At 32.9% G+C, this 21687-nt stretch overlaps 2 protein-coding genes and 1 long non-coding RNA gene across 5 annotated transcripts; 2 read left to right on the top strand and 1 right to left on the bottom strand.

Annotated features, from left to right (window-relative positions):
• On the bottom strand, window positions 1–5023 carry LOC127258459 (uncharacterized). The gene is made up of 5 exons (XR_007840313.1): window positions 4913–5023; window positions 1129–1181; window positions 970–1034; window positions 302–440; window positions 1–212 (listed from the first exon to the last, which is right to left on the bottom strand). It is a non-coding gene; the product is annotated as an uncharacterized LOC127258459 (long non-coding RNA).
• An 11382-nt stretch (window positions 5024–16405) lies between these two features.
• LOC127258143 (uncharacterized) lies at window positions 16406–19043 on the top strand. 3 transcript variants are annotated; one of them, XM_051284846.1, is made up of 5 exons: window positions 16406–16833; window positions 17698–17796; window positions 17923–18031; window positions 18114–18404; window positions 18742–19043. In XM_051284846.1, exons 1-4 carry the CDS (start codon window positions 16640–16642, stop codon window positions 18252–18254), a joined length of 543 nt encoding a protein of 180 aa, XP_051140803.1. In that variant the 5' UTR covers window positions 16406–16639; the 3' UTR covers window positions 18255–18404; window positions 18742–19043. The 3 variants fall into 3 exon arrangements, with proteins under 3 accessions (XP_051140803.1, XP_051140802.1, XP_051140801.1); XM_051284845.1 differs by having other exon boundaries at window positions 18114–18385; XM_051284844.1 differs by having other exon boundaries at window positions 18114–18336.
• A 435-nt stretch (window positions 19044–19478) lies between these two features.
• On the top strand, window positions 19479–21293 carry LOC127258144 (protein CYSTEINE-RICH TRANSMEMBRANE MODULE 13-like). Its single transcript, XM_051284847.1, has 3 exons — window positions 19479–19669; window positions 19773–20013; window positions 20857–21293. Exons 1-3 carry the CDS (start codon window positions 19624–19626, stop codon window positions 20915–20917), a joined length of 348 nt encoding a protein of 115 aa, XP_051140804.1. The 5' UTR covers window positions 19479–19623; the 3' UTR covers window positions 20918–21293.
• The last annotated feature ends 394 nt before the right edge of the window (window positions 21294–21687 follow it).

Here is a 21687-nt window from a genome sequence, read left to right on the forward strand (position 1 = left end):
AGTTAGCAATACAACCAACATATACAATCCAAAGGCAAAGCATAGCAACAAACACACAAAAGGAAACAACATATGCAAGTTCAACCTAAGTAAAGGACTTAGTCGGTATCAATCCACAAACAAAAGTTATCATCATAGAATTACATGCAACACTGCATCGCCCTATGCAGCGTCAAAGTGAATATACACGACAGTTACGCGTGACGAATGAGCTGCCAACATAGTGAAAAATTATATAATAATTTACTTGCGAGTTGGTTAAATTATAATCTAATAGAAATTTATAAAAATGGTTACGTACATTCTTGAATGTCCAGTCGATTGGCTCGACATGGACAAACTCACAGAGTGTTTGCACTTCAGATATCGTTCATGAATTAGCGCAGCCTCCGGAACGGTAGCAGCCGTGAAAAAAACCTTTACTATATTAATGGTATAACCTATGTACATATAAAGAAAATATGTGCATATCATCGAAAACAAAATGCAACTCACAAAATTTCATTATCTTAAAGTGGATGATCGATACTGCAACATTAATAAATATACAAAACAATCATGACCTAAGAGATAGTCACATGTGACTTCAAATGCATACCGAGAAAATATATAAAACTATATATTATCAATAAGAAATGCTTGCAAGTTTCTAGATTTCCTGCATGAATCGAAAACATAACCTATAATTATTCTTTACAAAATTGATGGAATGAATAAGAGAAGAGGCAAGGAAAATAGAAAAAAAAATGCAGCAAAATTATTCTCACTTAGAAGTTATGACCTCTCTTTGTTACCAAACCCAAAAGTGTTGGCATAAAACAATTAACCAAATGTAGCATCCTACCGAACTGGAGCCCTTGACTATAATGCATATATGAGAAACCACTCAGACACATTCATTAGCTGAATAATCCAACTATAAAACAAAATCGCAATACTGAATAATAGACAAGGAAATTATAATTCTACCTTCTTTCAGCATATTATAGATGGACACAATATCACCACTAGCTGCAAATGCCTTGTCTCTCTACCTTTCAAAATTTTCCAACCATATGTTAGGCGAAAACAAGAAAATAAAATACAAGTGACTTGGGAGGTAAAAAGACAATCTTCAAAACTACAAACCCAACATCCGGCTCATCTTCCCAACTTCTGTACAACGTCTGAAGCCTGTCTACCTGTAATGCATATAGATTTAAATATCATATACTTATGAGAGTTAAGTATTAAATTGATTATTAAGTAGCATTTCAGTATTCAAGATATCTCAAACTTTACCGTAAGAAAATAGATTATATTTTTTGATAATTAAAAGAAGTAATTTATAGATATAGTCAAGCCAAGATTTTAGCTTAAAAAATACGGAACCATTTCTCTAATTATTGATGTAGTTAATCAGCTTGATTCTTGAGCATATACATGATGTTATTCTCCAATGCATTCAACTTAGTTCTGAGCAATATAAATTGATTATCTTCAAGTGGTAGACAAACATGTTCAAATAATACAGGTAAATACCAAGCCCCATAAATTTTGGGCAGACAAATTCCCACAAACAAAATAATGCAAAAGCAAACAATTCATTTTCAAGAATCACAAAATAAATCCATGCAGTAGATTGGATTTTCATAAATCAACCAACAAACTTAAAGACCGACAAATTAGAAATAGATGCATGTAGCTCATTTCACTTAACCTAGCTCATGATATAAAAACAGGTCCTTATAATGATTACCCATTACACTCAATGCGAAAAAACTTATGAAATCATCAACATAAGCAATCCATAAAGTTAGTGAACAATTTCTATTGTGCAAACTAATTGACAAATAATAAGTTGTACTTCAACTAGCAATAAGTTTAGACATGGCTACTGCAACAAATGAAGAAAAGTCAATCTCCACAACTGAATTGTCAAAACACAAGCTTGATTACACTTTTGCTTTACTATCTATATGAAAGTAATATTTCCTAGTGATTTTGATCATTTTCATACCTGAAATAATGTCAATTATAGTCATACTACCGTGACTAATCAAATCTGCAAGAAAAAATTATGCTAGGATTAATCCAGTATTGATGTTTGCATCATTGTAGAAATCCAGTGATAATTATAGAATAAATTTGTTGGTAGATAACAATGCATAATTGACAGGAATAAAAGATAACTTTTTAATTGAATTTGTTGATACATCATAAGAAAACAGTCGAGGCAGTGGTTGCTTGCTTAACAGAAACGTCTCCCTATATACCAGACGAACAGAAGCATAGCATCATGCATTACAAGACATAGAGAGAGTTTAGAGAAAATAACAAAGAAATAATGTTTAAAAAGTGAAATTTTAGTTAATAATAGCTAATTCATACACGATAACAATCTACGTCACAAATCCACACTTCCAAAGAGCTAAACAACAGAAGCAAATTAAATATGGAATAAAGTAAAATAAATTCATGAGCGGCACTTCAATCAAAATTGTTCAAGTTCAACCCAAATTTATGTTCCAAATTAGATCCAAACCTCATATACATAACCCATATCATATGCAAGGATAAACAAATAAAATGAAGAATATGAGTCATGAAATCCATAATTCATTACAAAACCTAACTGTATATGAAGAATAAGTTCTTTATTTTTGGTAGTAACAACACAACTCACAATCGTAACCATAGAAACATCCACAATGCAAATCCAAAAGTAAATCAATGACAATAGCTATTCTATAATTAATAGCTATTCATTACTCATAGAAAAAAATCCACTAACCTATTATATAATTAATAGCTAACACAATGCATCAAACTAAGAAAATCAAACAAATACGAAAGTTGGAAAACCATCACAAGTAACCAATAAACTCGTGAACATATACTATTAATTAAAATTCAAAAAAAAACAATACAGGAATACCAACCAAACTAAAAAATAATAATAATCATACTTTAATCTATATCAACACCAAAATACACGTGCAAATCAACAAGTTATTCAAGACATATATTCATATAACCTAAATATTAAAATTATTTATCGATACTTTTGGACCAAATCTAACTTAACAATTTTAACATCAACCATAACAAGAAGAAAAGTAAAACAACAAATTTGAAAAAAAATATCTCGTTTTCAGAACTTTTCACTTTCTTGGGACGAATACTAGAAACTGCAACCGATTTTTTCTCATTATACCTCACATGATATTTTTCAATATTAATAAGGTTGATAACAAAACAAGCAATGGTGTGCAGTAAATGACAACACCACATATCATATGAAAACTTGAAACTAGAACCTTTTGTTTGGAATTGTGAAGCCTTGTCAGTTTTGTCTGCTACTGTAACAGCCTTGTTATTCTTGGGTTTAACAATATATCCAGATTGAACCGAAGAAAATCAAGAATCTAAACCATAATCATAAAACAATCAATGGGACTTAAAACTAGAACCTTTTGCTTGGAATTACAAAGCCTTATTATGGTTACTCTCTAGTTTGATAGCATCTCCATATTGAATGGAAGAAAATTAAGAATCCCAAATATAGCGACAAATATTCAAAATGATCATAAACTTGTAAAAGTTAAATTTGAAACAAGAAAAGAACACAATATTCATCTATCAACCGATGTATTATATGGTGAGGCAAGAAAGACATATAAAAGATGTAACAATTTGAAAATAACACACCTTCATTGTCTTTTATTCGAAGCTGCTCAAAATGACCACTAGGGCTGGCAAACAGATCAGGTCAGGTCGGGTTCGGGGTCGGGTCAGCTTAAACGGGTTACAAAACCCTTGACCTGAACCTGGCCCATATAATTAAATGGGTTGATATTTGTAACCTTAACCCGATCTTTTATTAATCGGGTCAACCTGAATCTAACTCGTATAACCCGTTTAATCTAAAAATTTTAAATTTTAATTTAAAATTAAAATTTATACTAACAAAATTTTAAATGCATAATATATATACATATTAAAGCAAGAAATTATTTATTCATATCATGAAACCGATATTCAAGAATTGAATTAACAAACACTACATAATAGTACACAGCACAATCCTTTATTTTTTATTATTTATTTTTATAAAATTGGCCATAAATATTGAATTGTATTGATAAAATTTAAAAAATATATCTAAATTTAAAATAATATTAATTAAACAAGTTAGACGGGTTATTTTCAGGTCGAAAATGTAGACCTTAACCTGACCCATTTAATTAAATGGGTTAAACGGGTTTGACCCAATTATTAATTGGGTCGAAAATCTCAACCCAAACCCAACTATTTCAGGTCAGGTTCCGGTCGGGTTATCAGGTCGGGTTAATTTTTGCCAGCCTTAATGACCACCATACATGGCATTTTTAACTAATATCTTTCTACCTCCAACAGCTGAACAATTCTTCAACTCAATGGAACGATTAGTATCTTCAATGACAACACTTACAATTGAGAATCAATATCAAAACTAGTACCACTCACAAAATCCAGAAAAAAATTATTAAAAAAGCAAATTTTACTTACAATTGAACATAGCCAAACCTTCGATGCTCACTTGATCCTAATATAGAAACAAGCAAAGACCGACCAAAAATAAAAGCTTAGTCTAGACAAAATATTTTTGCTACAAGAAATAAAACAATCATGATTTTTTTACTTCAAAACAAGCAATTTTAAAATCAATCACATCCCATGTAAGTATTATTCTTTTGGTTGTCCACAACATTTAAAATCATAACCTTGTTTCATGTGATCCTCAAATTCAACGTGGGCACTAGATTAGCCTACCTTTTTTGGTAACCATAAAGCATCTTCTTATTGGTCCAATCTTACTGAAAGTTTATTCCATCTAAATAAACATCGACAACAAACAATAAGGCAAAACAATAAATAAATCCAAACTCACGGAAAGATCCAGGGTTAGCGTTTCAGGACGTTGGTAAGCAGCGGTGACTCGCTATCGACAGGTCGAGGAAGACGGCGGTGGAGTGCGATTAATGGCCGACGAAGGTGGAGATGACGCGCCGTTCAAGGGTGCAGGGCGGAGAAATTAAAGGATGGTGAAGGAGGACGTATGGGAAGGAGAAGAAGAAAAAGAAAGAATAAGAAGAATAAGAAGAAGAACGAAGGACAAAGAAGAACGAAGAGGACGAAGAAGAACGAAGAGGACAAAGAAGAAAAGGAAAGAAGAATAACAGAGAAAACGAAACAGAAGATATGAATTGGGCAGCGCAATAGGGTTTATTTAAAAATGTTTTAGTTTTAATTTTAATTTTAATTTTTATTGGATATAATAGTTTCAATTTTAAATAAATATTTTTTTAAAAAAAATTCAATTTGTATATATTAATATATAAATATTATATATGTGTTTATATATATGATATATATGTGATATATTAATTTAGATTATTTTAGATTTAATATGAAATTTAAAATTAAAAGTTTTGTAATTGTAACGAAAAAAATAAGGCAACAAAAGAAAAATGTTGACCAAACCGAAAAAACTATTTGTTACGAAAATATCCGGAACAAAAAATAGCTTTTGTAACAAAAAAATTGTAGCGGATGAGATTTCGCTACAAATGGCCATTTTTTTTGTAGTGATTATGCCAAGATAATAGTCTTAGGCATTAAAAAACACAAGTTTCATAAAGATCAAAGTGAGAAGATAATTGATAGACAATTTGCGTGTAATATAGAAGGTCAAAGGTGTTTGGAGAACACCGAAATAGAAGAAAATGCAAACAAAAATCAGATGTAATGAATTCCTTAAGTGCGGTCACGCCTGAGCAGGGTGTTCAAACTGTCTCACCAAAATCTTTCTCTTCAATCAATTATTCTTTCTACCAAAATACGATGAATAATAACCACCAATAAACAATGGAAATAACAATATGAGACACCAAAAATTTTAACGTGGAAAACTCCTTCAAAGTGAATGATAAAAACCACGAGGCCTATCACCCGACCCAAGACAAAATCCACTATATCAAAAGGTTCGTACAATCAAAGTTAACCACACCCAAAAGGGCTATCAAACTCCACAGCCAATTACAAGAATCAAACCCCAATCACAAGAGATCTCCCAACTACTAACAATCCATTCTAATCACCAACCAATAAGATTCAAAATCGAATCCAAACAAGTAAATAGTGAGAAGTCAATGATACCAAAAAAAAAAACATTCAAAGAAGATGAGACCGTTGATCGGAACCGAGTTGAAGAAATTCTCTCTTGCTTGTCGATCTGTCGTGAGCATGGATAACGATTGTTCCTCTCTCAAAATCTCTGCACCCAAAATGACCCCTCTCTCAACTATGAGGGCTAGGGCAAACATGGGCTCTCAATTCTTTTGGACTAACTTGAATTGTTGGGCCTCCACACATAGAAGGAACCCAAACCCAACAAAAGGGAGAAGGATAAAAGAAATATCAAAATGAAAAATCCACGAGCTATAACAAGATTTGGGTGCAATACTATAATAAAAATTTGTTTGAGAGATGACATGAAATATCAAGTATCTAAGTTTATGTCGGAACATACTCATGATTTAACTAGTCCTCGAAAATTTCATTTTTTTCCATCCCACAGGAGGATAGATGATGCTCATGCTGAACGGATTGATATAGCCAAATATGTGGGACTTGTTCCAAAAGTCTCACAGAATCTCATGATTAAAGAAGTAAGAAGCCGAGATAGCTTAGGATTCATTAGGTAGAATGTTAAAAATTACTTGCGATATAAAAGAACAAAGTACATAGATGTTGGGATACGGGAGAAGTGCTGAAATATTTGCAAATGATGCAAAATTAAGATCCAAATTTTTCTTATTTGATTCAAGTGGACATGAATGGATTGATCACAAACATTTTTCTTATTCTCTAGATGAAAGTCGATTATGTTGATTTCAGTGATGTAGTAAATTTTGACACTACATATAGAAAAGGTAGGAAAAATCGTCCGAAGGCCTTGTTTGTTGGTGTCAATCATCATAAGCTAGCAAACAATAATTTTTTGCACAACACTTTCATATGACCATACTATTCCATCCTTTGAGTGGTTGTTTTATACTTTTGCCAGCACAATGTATGGAAGAAAGCCCACTACAATTTTTATTAACCAAGATCATGCTATGGCAAATAAATTAGTTCGATATGGCCTGACACTTACCACAAGTTAGTTATTTCACACATATATCATCATGGTGCCAAACTATTGTGTTATATTTTTTTAAAAAAAAGGTTGTATACTTTAAATTGATATAATTTTCCATTTTTGTTCAATATTTTAGGTTATATATTTGGAACATCTATCATAATATTGAAATACATCTGAATTTTATTTCTTCTGAAAATAGAAGCTTTGGACATGACTTAAGGAAGTATATACACAACTTTAAAGAAGAAGGTGAATTTTTGGAAGGATGGAATGAGATGTTGGAGAAAATAGATTTTTTGGAAAATGATTGGTCGAAGAGATTGTTTAAAGTTAAAGAAAAATGGGCATTGGTATACATTTGTCAGTTCTTTTGTGTTGATATTATCAACAGTGTTATCAAGAAGTATCTCAGCCATAAAAACAATTTGCATCAATTTTTGAAAGGTTTGAAGACTTGGTTGAATCTCACCGTTATGAACAGTTGAAAGTTGATTTCAAACCAAATACCAGCACTTAAGTTCTATCTATGTTAGTTAAACTATTGAAGCATACGACAAGCTTGTACACCCCGGAAGTGTTCAAGATTTTTCCAACGCAAATTGCGCAACACTTGCAGGCTCGCGCTAGGCTGCAAAATAAATGTCAGTTCCTATGTCTCAAAAATACAATTAATGTAGTTAGTAGTGAATAGGGTCACGTTCACAGGGACTAACCAAGGATCAAGTAAAATCATTATTATCCATATTATAGATATAGATATAAATAGGAGGGGGGGTTGATTTCAACTAAAACTAAGAAGCTGAACAAGAAAAACTAACATAGAGAATTGGTGTAAAAGTATGAAGATGAGGTCTAGCCGTGGATTGAACCTTTATTTAGGATATGAACAACTGATCACTGACAATTAATAAAGCTCGATAGTAATTGAATAAACTAGTTATAGTTGATTTACACGCATTTACAACCAATTTTTTCTTATTTTTTTTTACAGCTAAGGTACGACCGTTAGCTATTTTTCTAATTGGGTGAGAATCATAGGTTCGACCATAGTATTTACTGACCCAACTGCTTTAATAATTAGAAAAGCCCAATTTAGCTTAACACCTATCCTACGAGGCAATGTTCAAAGCTAATTTCCATTCCCTACCAAAGTGACTGCTTTGGTGCGTTACTTTTATTGAAAATTAATACAATTACAGATATTAGTTTTCAATATAACAATGAATACATTAATCAACATAGGACCATAAATATGAATCAAGATATCTAAACCCGCAAAATAAAGGAATGAAAAATATTCAATACCAAAGAATGAATTTTTAATAATAATCATTTAGTCTCACAAAATGGTTCATACCCCAAATTATTTCAACAAGAAGCTAGAACAAGAAACTACTCGCAATCCATAGAAAATGATTTCATACAATAAAACACAATCAACATGCTTACAAATCCAATTGCAGAATTTGCATTTCAATGAGAGAATTGTGGACGATTTTTGGGTTGAAGGATGGGCTCGCGCAGGGCTGGAACAGGCGTGACTCTGGACTAGGGAGATGACCGGCATGGAGAGAAAAAAAAATTGATGTGAAAGGGGTGAGATCTGGGAGCTTAATGTGTATGTTTTTTTCTGCGTTTCTTTCCTCCCCCTTGCACTCCTCTAGGGCTGCTATTTATAGGAACTCAAATCAGAGATGAAGCCTTCATCGTGCTGTCTTCAATACTTCCGATTTTCAAGGAATTGAAGGCTTTTCCACGTTGCAGATCGTGCTCTTTCCCAGTCGTGGCTTTGGGGATGCTACTTCCAGAGTTCTTCAAGTTTTCTTGCTTCCAATTTCAGATCCCCTATTTCTTTTAATCCCACAAGGGTTCCAAATTTGCTATTAACTCCCCGAGGACACCTCTGCAATTTTTAACAATTCTTTTGTTGGCCCAACTTTAAATTTCCAGATTCCATACTATTCTTGCTTGTGACCACGGCTAAGCCATTCCTGTTCTCTGATCTTTTCCATGGATTTTTCCAAGTTTGTCATTTCGGTCAATCCTATTAAAAAAACACCAAAAATCATCAATTAGGGGTAATTATATGATTTTAATATTCAAAACAAGATTAGATGTAAGCTAAATATTTACAATATTTCGGGTGTATCAAGACTTATGATTGTATTGTGGTTGTTAGTAGCATGCATGAGACTATGACAAATTATCAGGTAAGTTATAATGAAAGATCAAAGAATCATATTGTTACATACAACTCATCCGACGACATTGTTTGTTATAGTTATAAGAAATTTGAGTTTTTCGGGATACTATGCTTTCATAGACTTAAAATTCTTACAGCAAATTATACTTAGAAGATTCCTGATCGATATATAATAAAGAGAATAGTGCAAGAGTAGGAGGTTCGCATATTGGGATAATTTTCTTTGAACACGGGACGCATGACCCGAAGAAATATTTAAGTACATGATATAAGAACTTGAGTATGCTCTCCAACAAACTAGTTACAAGAGCATCGAAGAGTAAAGAAACGTATGAGTTTGTAAAAGATTTATTTATAAAGACAACTAAAAAGGTCAATAAACATTGACTGAACAATAAAGTTTATTATGGGGGATTTTGTTGCAAGGATGTCAAATTGAATCTACACACTCAGTCTACTTTGAGTAGAGAATGTGATGTCCATGTGAAAGAGATATAAAATAGAACAAGACTTCGTTTGGATAAATGACCCAAAAATGGGTTGGAAAAGAAATCAAGAAAAAAAAATCTACAGTTCATACAAGTGAGATATTAGCTGAGACACATATACTTATCATTTATTGATTATTAAATAGATGATACTTGTTAAAATTTTATTTTAGAATTTTATTTATTGTGCAGTCACCATTAAATGAGTAATTTTTGAAAACATGTGGTTTTGTTTTACAATGTGATCAAATCTTCCAGCAACATGTATTTTTATCATATTAATTTTTGTATCATATCATTGACATTAAAACTACATATATGTGTTCTTCTTCAAACCTTATTTTAAGTTATTATTCATTTTGTAGTCAATAATAACTTAGACATATATTCAACCACATAAATTTGTGTTACAACTAAATCAAATTTCTAGGCAACATTTTTTTTTCCTTCCATTTTTCTATTTATATTACATAGCATTGATACAAAGTGCTAACTAATTACTATGCTATATTATGCAGGCATGAATGAGGCTTATGTTCAACCACATGATATTGTGTTACAGTCAGATCAAATCTCGCGACATTGATTTTTTAAAAAAAAATTTAAAATTATTTTTTTTACCTATTATTGATTTATTGACATGGTATTATAATCTTTTATATTTTTTTTTAACATAGATTCAATCACTTATTCTTTCCAAAGATACAATCTCAATACCATGACGATTCAACTTATTCCATGGATTTCGTAGATTTACTTTAGGTATTTCTTACAAAACGAGCCTGAAAACACTATTGTTGGTGAATTGAAATAATTATATTTTCATTGATTTTTTAAATATTGTGTGAATATAGGTTTAATCTTTAAAAAAAAAATGATCAATGTATGCTAGGAATGAATAGTAGACTATTGTTTAAGATTATGGGGTATAATTTTTTTATGTGTATATTCCTCTAGTATTTCGGTAACTATGTAGCAACTCGACTAGAATATATATATGTATATATCTACTTGAAATTCTCCTCCCATGGATTGAAAACATAGGAAGTTGGATACTAATTTAAAATTAGATGGATGGATGAATGTGGTCAACAATATGGCTTAGAGTGGTGTTGGAACGTCTATACTCACTCTTGTCACTATTGTAAAATCTACTATGTTGATGTTGATTATGTTTGAGACTGTTGTTAACAGATCTTGGATGATCAGGACTTGTATTTTAAAAGTCACTACATTTCAATTGATCGTAAATTTATCTATAGATACTCGACGAGTGCGCTCTGGATAAACCCCCGGCCAAGCCTAATACCCTGCAAACTAGGTCTGACAAGGCAAGTCACACTAGGCGAACCATGTGTGACAGGTGGACTTGGAAGCGTCAGGGGTTTGAACCCACGACCTCACGATTACAAGTTCACTCCCACACCACCAGGTCATCCCTTATGAGACTCATCTATAGATATTTTGCTTTGATCATAGAGATCATAAGGCTACATTATTTCCTTGATCCTTCTCAAAAAATCAAGTAGAAAATAGTAACTTAACAAACTTCAACACCAAATAATTCCATTACTAACAAATATTTAAGTCGATAATAATAAACATAAAGAAAAAAATTACAATAAAGATGAAGAGGGAGTGGACTGGTCATGATTAGAATTTGAAAATTAAGGTTTGAGGTTTAGTTGCAATATAAAGATCATTATGAAAATATACATTTTATTTTGTCAAATTAAAAAAAAAAAAAAAAGTTACAATAAAGATGCCACACCTCTCACCTTTATTGTAGGAGACAATAAATAATTGGGACATATGATTTAGTCAGTATCTAATAAGTATAACTTTTTTTTTCCTTAAGCTTGAGAATTCAAATCAGACTAGCCAAATTTGAACACATGGCCTTAAAGTTACAAATCAACTTAGCACACCATAATTAAGTGCTTTTTTCTTACTACACCACAATTAAATTCTTGAAGCAATATGTAGTAGAATATAGTATGAGCATTTGCAGCCAGCCACACAGTCACCACGCCTTAAGTATGAATACTAGTCGAACATATCAACAAACATGTGCAATACATTCACTATTGTTGCAATAAGGAGGGGTACAAAAAGAATAGCATAGTTGAACCCAATAATAAACAAACATGTTCGAAGGCTTGGGATCTCACTTCTAATTTTGAGATCCATCTGCAATTGATCATCTGTTAAGTTTCTTTTTCAATGTTGCATCCAAGCTTGGCATTTGATCGTTTATCATGGTTCAACACAAAATGCTGCTTCCGACTGTGTTAAGAGTCCTGTTGTTTTTCCAACTTCAGTGAGAGTTCCTTGTTTTATAGCTCTTGTGAGAGTTTTATATTTTCCAATTCCATGTTTTTTGGCTCAGGTGGGAGTTTCGTGTTTCTGACTCTAATTGAGTTGAGGAAACTGCTTATGATTCTGGCATGATGGACGACTGTGGCTGCGTATCTTCGATCCATCTTTTCAAACTCAAGTTGGGTTATGCTATACCACTTGAGTTTGAGGGAAATTTTGAAATATTTTAGATATTCAGTTCTAAATTTAGTAAAATTTAGACTTAAATTTGGTCTTATCTATAGATTACACTACTAAAAAATCGACTTTTTGTAGCGGTATAAAATTCGTAAAAAAATCCCATCTTTTTTGCAAGAAGGTCTTTCGTGTCGACTTTGTTATGGATTTTAACTGCTACAAAAAGTCGCGGTACAAGAAATCATTGTTGCGGCAAAATCCGTAACAAATAAGTGATAGTCAACATAGTAAATAAACATGTTTTAATTGTATTTTTTACATTTTTAATACGTAACAAAAGAATTGATCATGTTTTCGTGACGACATATGTGCGTATCAAAAAATGTGGAACAAAAGTGAAATCTTGTCAAAAATCTTTTTGTTACAAAATATATTCTAAACAAAAAAGGCGATACAAAAGTAGAACTTTTGTCAAAAAACTATTTGTTACAAAATTTATCATAACAAAAAATAAAGTACAAGTAAAGTGACCATGAAGTACCATTTATGTCGGGCAATGTTTGTAACAAAATGTTGCTACAAAAGGCTTCTTTGCGTCAAATGAGGATTTCGTTATTAATTTCGTCACAAATAACATAATACATGTTTTTTATATCAAATACAAAAATTATAAAAAAAAAATCATACAAAATGACACAGATCCAACAATATTTTGACACGCCAAAAAGATAAATGTAATATTTTGCCCCCAACAACCTTATCTATGAGTACGAACACACATATCCAAAATCTAGAATATTGAACATCCAAAAGATAAAGAAATAAACATATGTATTAACTTAGTATCATGAGCACATATGTTCTGTAATTTTCCAAGAGGCACTAAAAAATGACGACGCAACTGCAATGGAAAAACAAACTTTCCAGGAAGAAGCTGAAGGACGGCCAAAAAACTGAAATAAAATAGAAAGTTATATAAGATTTTAATTTCAAAATGACAAATACAAAGCATATACCGCACTAGAGAAGATCTTCCATTTGCTTAACACTTTGAACAAACCAAGATACACATATTATATACACAACTACAAACTATAATAAATTTTTTTTTATCAAATTCTTATATGAACTATCTTTTAAATAAAAAACCAAAATATAATATTTTTAATTCATCGCTAAATTAACCAAAGTAGCCTTTGATTTCATTCAATACATAACATTAATAATTCATCACCTAAATTACTCAAATAATTCTCAGATCTGGCCTTTCTTTGGGTCTATCGTAATGATTCCATCTAAATCAATCTGAAATAACTCTATAATATGTTTAGCATTTAAAACTTCGATATGCTGCAACACAAGAAAAGAACAAAAAGAAGGAAAAATCTATATTATATGTGGCACGCCCTATGGTTGAAGCACCATACAAGTATAGTTTAACTTTAACACGATCATAGGAATCTTGGATGGAAAATTGTATACAAATTAAGCCAGTAGAGTTTCATGCAGTGTACCATGATGATTAGATCCAAGTAGATCTATGTAGATAGTAATAGTGGAGCATATAATATGAAAAGTAGTATTATGGGGGTATAATCATCTTATTAGAGCATTCAAGATGATGAATGGGGAACAAACCAAAACATCATTCAGTAAGTGGCATAGCTGACGTAATTAGTTTCATTTATTTGCAAACATCCTAGAGTCTTTATAAAATTCCAAAGGGCCCTTTGGACCAGGACGGATGTAGTATATATTAAGATTAAAATAATTAATTAGTGTAATTAAAATTTTAAAAATTATAAATTAGAAATTCAAAAAGAGATTAAAGTGTATAATATTTTTTTTCCAAAACAATAAAGTGACATGAGATGTGAGACGCAAAAAAATAACAATGTGATGTTTCAATTTATTTTCCAAAAATATCAAGTCAAATATCTATGTTTTATTTATTAATTACACTAAAAATTAATAAAGTTAAAATATTATCAATATATACTTATATCACGTCAAATAATTATTTTAATTTAAAATTTTAGTATTTGAAACAAAAACTTTAGAGGTAAGCAAACCCTTAAATGGTTTGATACACATTTTTACGAGTGGTCCAGGTATCTTCTAATCTTATAATTCAGGAGGGTCCTGAAAAAATTACAATAATTGAATAAAGACATTGATCAACAGTTGAGATTACATGCAGAGGTAGATATGTAATTTAATTCATATAATAAATATAGCAATTATTAATTTCAGCATAAATCTAATATAATACAAATATAAATAAATGTTTATCGCGCTCATTATCAGTGGTTTACAATCAAAATAATAGAGAATTCGGAGCGTGGAACAAAATGTAATAAAATAATGTGCATTTTGGTGAGTTTCATTATTCCATGAACGAAGATAACGTTCTAAAAAATGAAAAATACGGTAAGTTTTTTCTATTTTTTTATCTATCGTGAAAGTAACGTACTAATAAATTTTTATTACATCATATCTTTATCTTTTGAACATAATATGTTAAAGATACATGCATCATAATCATATTATTCATTCAACATATCAATACTTATACATAGGAATTATTGAATCAATTGCCAAAATAGTAGATAAATTGCAGGCTTCCGATAATACAATAAAATACATTAAATTTATCTGAATGGTCGTACCCAATAGTTGTGGTTTGAATATAAGTTTTGTAGCAAAATTTAATCAATTGCTTTGTGAAATCGTATTTGAAACCAGTAAAGTAAGGAGCATTATACCTTATCCAAATTTTAAAGTGTTGAATTATACTATTTTCCCTTAAATTTAGGGTTAACCTTCTAAAATTACGAAGACTTGAAAGAGTTTCCAAATTAAATCATATCTATTCTTTTTTCATTATTTTAATACTTAAAAAACGTATAGAATATTTATTCTGTCACATACTATATAAAAAAAGGAAGTCAAGTAATTTAATTATTCAATATCTGTGCGGGAGCGAAAGCATAATACTATATTCTATAAACCATATTATATTAAAATAAACAATATATTTTATAACGGTGTATATCTGATAAAGACGATTTTTCATTTGAATACAGAGAATTTATTATGAAAATTGAGTGAAGTGTGCATTATTATTTAAAACTAAACCCCTTTTATAAAATTGATTTATGTTAATTATAAATAAATAATTTTATTTATTTATTTGTATTATAGAAAATTTTATTCTCTACGAAATCATATTTATAATGCATATATTTTTTAATTGCTATATAATTTTTAAATATTTAAACATATATTTTAATTTTTTTAATCATATATATTAAATTTACTTTAAAATTATAAATATTATTAATTACATAAAAAATAATATAATAATATAATAATTCATTATTATTAACTAATTAATCATTCTTACCTTAAATACTGTCCCTAATCAAAAAGTTGAATTTCGGTCGGAGGGAGTAGTTTTTAATTTTTTTTAATAATAATAATTTGATAAAATATATACTATATATATTATTTTTTTAAAAGAATAAAATTTTATATAATACAATTAAATAAAAAAATGTAAATATTTAGTTATAATTAACAAAATTAATATTCAAATTACACTATTATTATTTTCATAATTTTTATTTATTACATATTTTATTAATTTTTTTTTATCTATCAAATCAATACAAATTAAAACCCTCAAACTCAAACCAAAGATATAAATCAAATAAACATGAAATTTCAAACTCAACCTAAAATTCAAATCTAATTCAAATTCAAACTCAAACATAATGAAAAACACCATATGCTATATCAATGATAATCAAAGAAATCCGTAAATTAGTTGAGTGTACTGCAGCACAGTCTGTCCCTATTATTATTACTATTTTTATTTTTTTTTTATAACATGGAACGCAACAATCGAAAGTGTGTCATTGAGTAAATTCCCACGGAACCCAACCCAAGTACACATTGTTGTTGTTATTATTATTATTATTATTATGTTCAAAGTAGAATTTGTTATTATTTCACCACAACCAAAACGCGACGTCGTTTAGATAGGATTAGGACCATTAGCCATTAGGTTTGGGTTGAAGCTTAAGCCTGTGAGTGTCAGGGGTGCGGTGCGGGGTGCTGTTGGCACTTTGGTAAGCAGACTGCACACAGGCACAGGCAGGCTATAGCCGCCTATAGGGTTGGGTGCTCTCTTCGCCTTCGTCTTCGTCTTCGTCTTTGCCGTCGTTCGTCTCCCATAAGAAACATTTTCAACTCCACACGACCACCATCATATTCATATTCATGGCCATCTCTCATCTCGCCTTCCCGATCCCGATCTGGATCTGCCTCCTGCTCTTAGCCGCCTCCTCCCTCGTCGCCTCCGACTCCGAGGGCCCATTTATCGTCGCCCACAAGAAGGCCTCTCTCACCAGCCTCAAGTCCGGATCCTCCGAACGCATATCCGTCTCTATCCGCATCTACAATCAAGGATCAGCGTACGCTATCTCCAGATCTACTCTTCTTTACAACTTAATTATTTCTTTCTCTTTTATTCACACGTGTGATTTCGCTGCTTTACCCGCTTACTTGTTTATCCTTCCCTCTTCTTTCCTTTCCTGCTATTATTATGCTTCTTTAATAGATAGATGCATTAATTAAAGGATGGATTTTGATTTGGTTTCCATTTACATGTTATAAACAAGTGGCAAGCAAGCCCAAGGCTTGTTAGGATCTGGGTACTAATAAACTGTGGAACGAGTCTTCCAGATATCTTTGTTACTGGAGTATAATTCAAAGCCTTCTTTCCTTCTCTGCCTGTTGATTGTTTAAACTAGATATTCTAGTCGAAGATGCTAGATTGGAAGGAACTATTCCAACATTTTAAGTTCATTTGTCGTGAAAAAAATTAAAAACTATCCTTAATTAACACGGGTTGATTTGGGTCAAACTTAAGGGAACAGTGCCTCCAAATTTGTTGCATGTGTACGCAAGGGTCGACAATTACGATTACAATTACTAGGACTGGACTTCTTTATTTGATGATAGTTTTGGAAGTGGTTTATCCCTGCTCTCCTTGCCGCCAAGTACGCAGAACTCCCTAATGGGTTTACCCCTTCGTTTATGTTGGTTTAATACTAACTAAACTATATCATATGCTGCCTGTACTATACCCTTTACCATACCATACTATGTATTTAGATTAGAACCATCAATGAATCTCGTAGAGCTATCACTGTCATAAATGTATATGTCCTTTTTTATTGATGTTCTAGCGCGTACTTACACCACTGTTCGAGTCTGACTCGTGTTTGCAATTCTTGTGTTGTAATCTATCCTCTCATCTTCAATTGCATGTTCAGAACCGCATATGATCTGACGCTTAATGATAATAGCTGGTCCCAAGATGTTTTTGATATTGTCTCTGGCAACACATCGGTTTCATGGGAAAGGCTTGATACGTAAGTCAATCAGAAAAAACTTATACTGCAGTTTAGTCTTCACATTCTTCCCATCCCCCCTTTAAACTCTATTTCATAGTACTAATATATATATATATATATATATGTTAATTCATCTCATCTCAGTGGTTCTGTCCTGTCACACTCCTTTGAATTGGAAGCAAAAACAAAAACACTTTTTTATGGAGCGCCGGCAGTTATTACATTCCGTGTACCCACTAAATCTGCCTTGCAGGTTTGTGCTTGAGATCTGAACATGAAAATTGTGGCATACATTGTTGATATTGTATTACACATATCATTTGATGATTTCTCAGGTAGCGTACTCTACTCCAATTCTGCCTCTTGACATTCTAGCTGATAGACCTCCTGAGAAGAAGTTTGATTGGGTAAGTGCTGAAAGAAATTTCTTGTCATTTTTCTGCTGCTTTGCTTCTCCCCTGCTATTTGTTGAGTGACATCCCTTTTGTCTTTTGTGCATCTTTTCTTCCTCATGGAATTGTTTCGTGGCGGCACGGGACCAAAACCATTTAGGCTAAGGTATTTCTAAATTTTAATATTCTGTGTACAGCACCATTTTACTTACTGTGTATGGTTCCATACCACTGGTATATAGTCTGGCGATTTCAATGTATTTTTCTGCAAGGCTTGCAAGAGGAAAATGTAGTTGGCAAATCATTTGAATCTGATCTGATGATAAAAAGCATGATTACTAGACTACTATCAACCTTTATCTATGAGGTGCAGAAGTGAGAGGAACTTATTTGTTGTATTCTTGTGGTACCTCACCTCCTATCTATGATCAGGAAAGTTGATTGAGTTATAAACTATGTCATGTTAATGAGTAATCATGGTCTTGTATATTTGTGCACAAGTTCACCTGCTTTTTGTTTGAAATTATCAGTGCATTCATAATAAATAATAATAATCCTTGGTCCTGTGCAGAGACTGTTGGGGAAATATGGATCGCTTGTTTCAGTGGTTACTATTGTAGTTTTGTTCGTGTACCTTGTCGCAACTCCATCAAAATCGAGCAAGAAGAAGCGCTGATGGAGCGAGTGAGTGAGTGAGTTAGGTTTTATGTATGTTGTAAGGCCAAAGAGGAGAGGGTTGAACTGTTTTGCTGCTGCAAACAAGGCAAGGCATGTGCTGTGTTTATTTATTTTTGAGAGAGCATTAAATAGTTGGTGATTGTGGGGGGTGATGTGCCTCTTTTTTTTGTTTAACATCAGAGCTGGGATTTGTTACTTACTGCTGCACTCGCTCTCTTTTGTTTTGTTTGCTTGATTTGATTCTCTTCCATCCACCACAACTTGGTATTTTATCGACAATGGAATCGGAAGGAAGCTAACAGCAACCCTGCAGTGCAGTGCAGGCTGATTGTTTGTTAATTAAAATAGTACTAACTAGTAAAATGTGATGAGAGCCCCTTGAAATAAACTACACTACCAATACCATAGCCGTTAAGCTATACAATAATAGACGGCTACAACTGGAGAATACTGGCTACTATATCCATGTAGCATATAGTTATAATGGGAGAGTAGAGCTCTGATGGGTCTGGGCCTCAAATTTAGGCAGGCAACCCATTGGGTTTGATTGATGGCCCGCCCATATCCACTACAGCTGGCAGCAATAAGCACATATAATAATAGGTAAGTCAACCCAAGCCCAAATCGATGTCGTGGAGAGCAGAGCAGAGCAGATCCCATCATATCTGATCTGATCAACCAAACCAAGTGCTCGACTCTTCTCTACCTTCCTTCCTAGTTCCTCCGCCTCCGTCTCCGAACACACACCACAGACACAGAGCCGACTCACAAAGGCATGAGCTATCAAGATAATTACCCCCATCCTCCTCATCCACATCCAGGTCTGTTTCTTCTCAATTCTCTGTTGCTATGTAGGAGTATCTATTATTGATGTAAGGAAAGTCAATTGTCTTCTGTTGTTATTTTCATTTCCTTGTTGATCAGGATCTGTGTATCCTCCTCATCCTCATCCTCATCCTCCTACGCACGGGCCACCGTTTGAGGCTCCGTATCCTCCCCCAAGGCCAGGGTACTCATATCCTCCTCCCCAACATCCTGGACCACCTGCCGGTGGCTATCAAGGCTACTTCAATCAAGGTTATCCTCCACCCCCACCCCCGGCCCAGGTTTACCAGCATTACCATCACGATCATGATTCCGGCTGCTCTTCCTTCCTACGAGGCTGGTACGTGCTTATGTCTCTCTCCCTATTTGTCCTTCCTTTCTTGTATTGTAGTATTAGGAACAACACAACACAAGGCTGGAGAACAAACTTATTGAAATCGTGGTTGAATGTTTGAGCTTGGGTTGATTGCGTGCATATATTGGAGTTTTGACTGAACCAAGAGATGACCAGACCAAGCAATCAAACCCTGGATTGATGGGGTTCAATCTCATTCTAATGCTTTACTAATTAGTTTAGCAGCAATAGGCTGGGATTAGGTGCTGTGACTGTGAGTCTTAACTCCTCATAATTCTTGAGCCTGGAAGAAGTCTTGATTGGATTGGGATTGGATGATGCAACAGCAGCAGCAGCAGAGTAGTAGAACAAGAAGCAGCTTCTTGATAGGGAGCTGAGTTTGTTGTATTATCCATTGAGTGTCAGTCAGTCAGTCAGTAATTACTTTGTGTTTTGAATGTGCATTCCATGCATCTCTCGGCTTCTCTTCTTGTCTTGCATATTGAATCATCCAATGATGCTCCTCATAGCATAAAGATCAAATCATTAAAAGAGTTTTGGCTCGGGGTATTAGGTGCGTGTGTGAAAAGGAAACTGTGATGAGAAGCTCCTACCATAGACTGAGGGGCTACATATAGCAGACATAATCTTAAATGTTATGTTATTTTAATAATGGTTTAGGGTAAATGTGATGAGCAGTTTTGCGTTACGTGCTAGCCAGCCATTCATCAGTCTGCAGTTTGCTCCCACCCCTCCTCTCCCCCACCTTACAAATTTTGATAGATTAGCCATTATTAATAAGTAGTAGTGTATATATAATAATAATGTGATGAAGTTTCTTGATTGCAGTTTGGCTGCTCTCTGTTGCTGCTGTGTGTTAGAGGAATGTTGCTGCTGCTTCCCGTTCTAACCAATTGATGATGATGATGAATGGCAGCTCTGAGCATGCTCCCAGGATCAGTCTCAGTCTCGTCTTGTTATACTTAATGGAAACAATAATGAATGAGTCCACGCATGCTGTAGCTGTAGTGGAGTATCTTAATCTTTATCTTATGTGTAGTATCTTGTAATCTAATAATTGAATGATTGAAGGAAGGACTGCAATTTGAAAGGAGGGAGAGGTAGAGGGAGAGGGATGGATCTTTATTAATGTTGTTCATAAAGAATGAGTATCATTCATAGATGTATGTATGTATGTATGTATGCATGTAGGTGTGTGGACAGTGTGCAGTGGTTTGTGTGCGTGTGTGTGTGCTGAACTTAAATGAATAGCCGATTTCTACTTACACTGGTTGTTTGTTTGTTGTTGGATTGGGACTGTAGTGTAGAGGGCAAACATATAAGAGCACCTGTAGTGATCTGGTCCAAAAACTCCTTTGAAAAGTAAAAAATGCTGGTATTTTATTGATGTGTCAAAGCCTTTAATAAGTTGAGGCTACTGAAAATAAATGCATACATGCAATGGCTCTAATACAAAGGGTTCCTTCGTACATTTTCTTCACCCAATTTTTTCATTCTTCGACCGCACACATAATATCCAAAGCCCAGTTTTGTCCGCCTTACCACCATTGGCTCGATCATTTGCTAGTCATCAAAATAGAATTGGAAATTCCATCATCAGATCTTGCTTTCCTCTATCAGCGGACCGATTTGTCTTTATGAGAAGTGTTCTTGTTTCAA

This window comes from Andrographis paniculata, unplaced genomic scaffold (assembly GCF_009805555.1).
Source record: "Andrographis paniculata isolate CXL003 unplaced genomic scaffold, ASM980555v1 Contig59END, whole genome shotgun sequence".
Classification (NCBI taxonomy): domain Eukaryota; kingdom Viridiplantae; phylum Streptophyta; class Magnoliopsida; order Lamiales; family Acanthaceae; genus Andrographis; species Andrographis paniculata.